Raw genomic sequence first — 4,415 nt, 5'->3', positions numbered from 1 at the left:
ACAAGCATTCTCTATTACCATGTTATAATCCTGACAGCCTGATGACGAAGGAAGAAACTGGAGCCAATCTTTACTTGGTATAGATTTATTCACTGAGTGAAACATTTACAGGTGCATACCTCCTGACTCGACTCCACTCCATGTCAGTTAGGGTCTCTTTACGTGTGCTCCATCCAATAAATGCCCTCCACCTGAAAATACTTAACATCAATTGATTCTATTTACACCCACAGTCAGAGCATCTAAAACGTCTCCAATTGGTGTCACTGCACTTGTGCCTCAGCAGGTTGGATGAATACCTGAATCCGTTTCCACACTCGGAGCAGGTGAACGGCCTCTCCCTGATGTGAACTCGCTGGTGTGTCAGCCGGTGGGATGATGTTCTCAATCTCTTTGCACAGTGAGAGCAGATGAACAGTCTCCCCTCAGTACGAATGCGCTGGTGGAACATCAGTTCTGCAGTGTTTTTAAAGCCACTCCCACAGTCAGAGCATTTAGGGGTCTCATTGATGTGATCCCCAGTTGACTCAATCACGATATTAATAATACCTGATGTTTCTAATCAGAATGTTTCAGAAGGATTAATGGAATCAGGCGATAAGAATCAGAGAGATAAAAAGCAAACTGTTAAAGTGACATAGACAATTTGTTCATCCTTGCTATCAAAGATTAAAAATCCTGCTAAAAGATGCATGGATGGTTGATGAAGAGAATACGAGGCTGATAGAAGAGATAAGTGCAAAGTGTGAAATGTGTAAAAAGTATGGGAGGACGCCGTCACATCCTATTGTAAACCTTCCCTTGGCACGTGACTTTAACCAGGTAGTTGCCATGGATCTAAAGGGATGGACAAAGACAGAAATATTTTAATTCTACACTTTATAGACATGGTAACCCGATTTAGTCTTTCTCCAATAATACACGGCAAGGACAAAAGGGAGATTATAGACCAAGTCATGGAGAAATAGATAGAGACTGGACCTGGGGCACCAGCTAAGTTTCGGACTGATAATGGAGGGGAAATTTGCTAATGACGAGTTTAGAGACGTGTGTGAAAACATGAACATTATGGTCATGAACACCACAGCTGAAAATCCTTTCAGCAATGGACTCTGTGAAAGGAATCACGCTGTGATCGATGAAATGCTGCAGAAAATCTTAGCTGATCAGCCAAACTGCAAGTTGACAACTGCACTGGCATGGACGATTCATGTAAAGAATTCACTGCAGATGGTTGGAGGGTATAGTCCCTATCAATTGGTCTATGGGAGAAATCCCAAATTAGCCTCTTTGCTGGGCAATAGCCCTCCTGCTTTAGAAGGGACTTTAGTTAGTTCCATTTTTCGTCATCAATTATCAGATTGTTTCACGAAAAGAAGTGCTCAAACTAAGAAATTGTTGGGGATCCTTGAAGAGGGATGTCTTACAATGTAATAATGCTTTGTACAAAAGAAGGAAAATCATATTTATTCCTCTTTGATTTGTTTTGAAATATTGCTTGTGCCTATTGTCACGATCCCAGTCTGGACAGTTAACCTTTAAAGAGAAATTCGAACACCCAGTGATTAACTGAAAGAATTATGTCACAAGATTCCACGTTTTTAAACAAAAACAAACTTTACTGTAGATATAAAACAAAACAATATTAAAAACCAGCACTGTGAATTTAAAACTATAGTTTATGCAATGAACCCATTTCTACTTTTTAACTTCCCTCCAAGAGTTCCCTTATACTTAACGATATCTTGAAGGTTCATTCACTTCTGTTCCTGGGAACATCCCAAAGGTTTGTTAAAGGTGTGCCCATTCAGACCCAGTTTTATTTCATTCCTTTCCTACAATGTCGACAGCTTATTCACTCTGGACTTTCATCTTTATTCTAGCTTTTTGAATCTTCCACGTCGCTCACAAACTCCTTCATTCCGAATATTTTGGGGTTTTAAATGTTTCTTTTTGTGAACTGTCCATTTGCCTGAACTCCTGCTGCTCCTATATCTTGTTCTGCCTCAGCACTGGCAGTCACATGTAATTCTGTGTTAGGGGTCATTAACCCTTCAGGACTTTGAGGACTTAGTCCCTTCTGTGGTGGACTTTTATCTTGAAATGCTTCAGGCACTTTTCCTGACTCTGCACTGTCCAGTACTAAGGTGGATACATCAGTATCTTTACTTGTATCAGTTTGTTGCTGAACTGGGTCACCAATAGGCGAGGGCTTTTTACTCTTAGAAACATCTTCTGAACTGTGCTCACAGTCCCAGTAAGTGGAAAAACAATATCACCCACTCAATAATTCCCAAATATAAAATCTATATCTGTAATCAGTAATTTAGAAGCAATACCAACAATAACAGAGCCTTTTACTAAAGCATAGTTTAAATTCACTCTAAACAATGGGATAGTCACACATTCCCCATCAATACCCCATACCAATACATTTTTATTCAGTGAGCTTTTTGAAGAAAAGTCTAAATATTTAGCAATGAGCTAAACCAGTATCTCACAGGATAACAATCTTTCAGGCTCTTTCTGGGAGTGACTTCCCCTTCAAATAGAAATCCTTTATAATCCCTCATGTCTCTACACCCATGGTAAATACATTAGAAGGTATTGATTTCTCACAACCTTCTCTGGAGAAACACCAGCCACTTTCACCAATGCCACTGGTTTAGTTTTTAATTTCCAATAAGCTGTATTTAAATGTCCAACTCTATGACAGTGAAAACATGTTGGTCTTTCTGACTCAGTAATATGCTCTACACTAGATTTTTTTACCACCCTGGGGAGAATCTCCTTTTTCATTCCTACTGTCCTCACCACAAGTTCTGTTCATTCTCATACGACCCACCTTTTCAACCTGTGGTTTGCTGCCAGCCAGGTGTCTGTGGGTTAAATCATAGCCATCAGCTAAAACAGCAGCTTCTCTTATATTAAAAACCTTACGGGTTCTGCAGATATGCCCTGATAGCTCATGAAATGTGGTTTTTAACTTCTTCCACGAATACGATTTCCCTCACATTGTCAAAATTCTGTTCAATTTTCTTTGCTCAAAACCACCTGTCAGACAACAGCAGGAAGAAGCCCTCTGTCCCTCCCACTTCACCAAGTGTCAGAATGAACATGGTTCAGTCCTGGATGTGATTAACAGCAGCAATAACAGCAGAACCCAACCCCTGTAATCATTTGTGAATTCGCTGGTGTCTGAGCAAGCTAGATAACCAAGTGAATCCCTTCCCACACTCAGTGCAGGTGAACGGTCTCTCCCCGGTGTGAACTCGCTGGTGCTTCCCCAGGGTGGATAATTCACTGAATTCCTTCCCACACAAAGAGCAGCTGAATGGCCTCTCCCCACTGTGAACTCGCTGGTGTGTCTGCAGACTGCATAACCAAGTGAATCCCTTCCCACACTGACTGCAGGTGAACGGCTTCTCCCCAGTGTGAACTCGCTCATGTTTCAGCAGGTTGCCTGAATGACTGAATCTCTTCCCACACTGAGAGCAGGTGAAGGGCCTCTCCCCGGTGTGAACTCGCTGGTGTGTCTGCAGGTGGGATTGCCGAGCGAATCCTTTCCCACACTCAGAGCAGATGTACGGCCTCTCTCCAGTGTGAACTGGCTCGTGTCTGTGCAAGGTGGATGAATCGCTGAATCCCTTCCCACACGTGGAGCAGGTAAATGGCTTCTCTCCAGTATGAACTCGCTGGTGTGTCTGCAGGTTGCCTGAATGAATGAACCCCTTCCCACACACAGAGCAGGTGAACGGCCTCGCCCCAGTGTGAACTTGCTGGTGTGTCTGCAGGTGGGATTGCCGAGTGAATCTCTTCCCACATTCAGAGCAGGTGAACGGCCTCTCCCCAGTGTGAACTCGCTGGTGTGCATGCAGCGTGGATGAATTACTGAATCCTTTCCCACATGTTGAGCAGATAAATGGCCTCTCTCCAGTGTGACTGCGTCGATGAATCTCCAGCGCAGATGGGGATTTGAATCCGTTCCCACAGTCCCCACATTTCCATGGTTTCTCCATGATGTTGGTGTCCTTGTGACTCTCCAGGTTCAGTGATCAGTAGAAGCCCTGCCCTCATATAGAACACAGATCCCTGTTGTGAATGGTGCAATGTTTTCTCACGCTGTGTAACTGGTTGAAGCTTTTACCAGAGTCAGTGCACTGGAACAATCTCTCGGTGCTTTTCCAGTCACACTGTTGTTCATAATCATTTGACGCAGGCAGAACAAACATGTCTCCCTCTAGATTCAAAGGCCGATGACACTCATGTCCCAATCTTGGTGTGATGTTTGGTTTTCTGTCTACAAATCTTCCTCTTCTAATATTCTGCAAAAAACGTTTACAAAAGTCATCACTGTCAGTACAGGACAGAAATGCAGAACAGACAATTTTAGTTTCTGTGGAACACTCTCTCTC

At 42.9% G+C, this 4,415-nt stretch overlaps 3 protein-coding genes and 1 long non-coding RNA gene across 7 annotated transcripts in view; 1 reads left to right on the top strand and 3 right to left on the bottom strand.

Annotated features, from left to right (window-relative positions):
• Positions 1–4,319, bottom strand: part of LOC144697434 (uncharacterized) — a 32,681-nt gene extending 28,362 nt beyond the window's left edge. The window contains exon 1 of the mRNA XM_078569410.1: positions 3,340–4,319. Within this exon, the coding sequence (XP_078425536.1) occupies positions 3,340–4,019 (680 nt within the window). The 5' untranslated portion in view covers positions 4,020–4,319. The remainder of the gene's footprint in view (positions 1–3,339) is intronic.
• The window catches only part of LOC144697120 (uncharacterized), a 432,856-nt gene that overhangs the window by 362,379 nt on the left and 66,062 nt on the right, over positions 1–4,415 (bottom strand). The window lies entirely within an intron of this gene.
• Positions 1–4,415, top strand: part of LOC144697359 (uncharacterized) — a 226,542-nt gene that overhangs the window by 208,923 nt on the left and 13,204 nt on the right. The gene's annotated exons all lie outside the window — the stretch shown is intronic.
• The window catches only part of LOC144697094 (uncharacterized), a 391,382-nt gene that overhangs the window by 384,542 nt on the left and 2,425 nt on the right, over positions 1–4,415 (bottom strand). The gene's annotated exons all lie outside the window — the stretch shown is intronic.

This window comes from Cetorhinus maximus, chromosome 23 (assembly GCF_964194155.1).
Source record: "Cetorhinus maximus chromosome 23, sCetMax3.hap1.1, whole genome shotgun sequence".
Taxonomy (NCBI): Eukaryota; Metazoa; Chordata; class Chondrichthyes; order Lamniformes; family Cetorhinidae; genus Cetorhinus; species Cetorhinus maximus.
The sequence above is the reverse complement of the archived record's forward strand: the minus strand, read 5'-3'. Positions and strand labels throughout refer to the sequence as shown.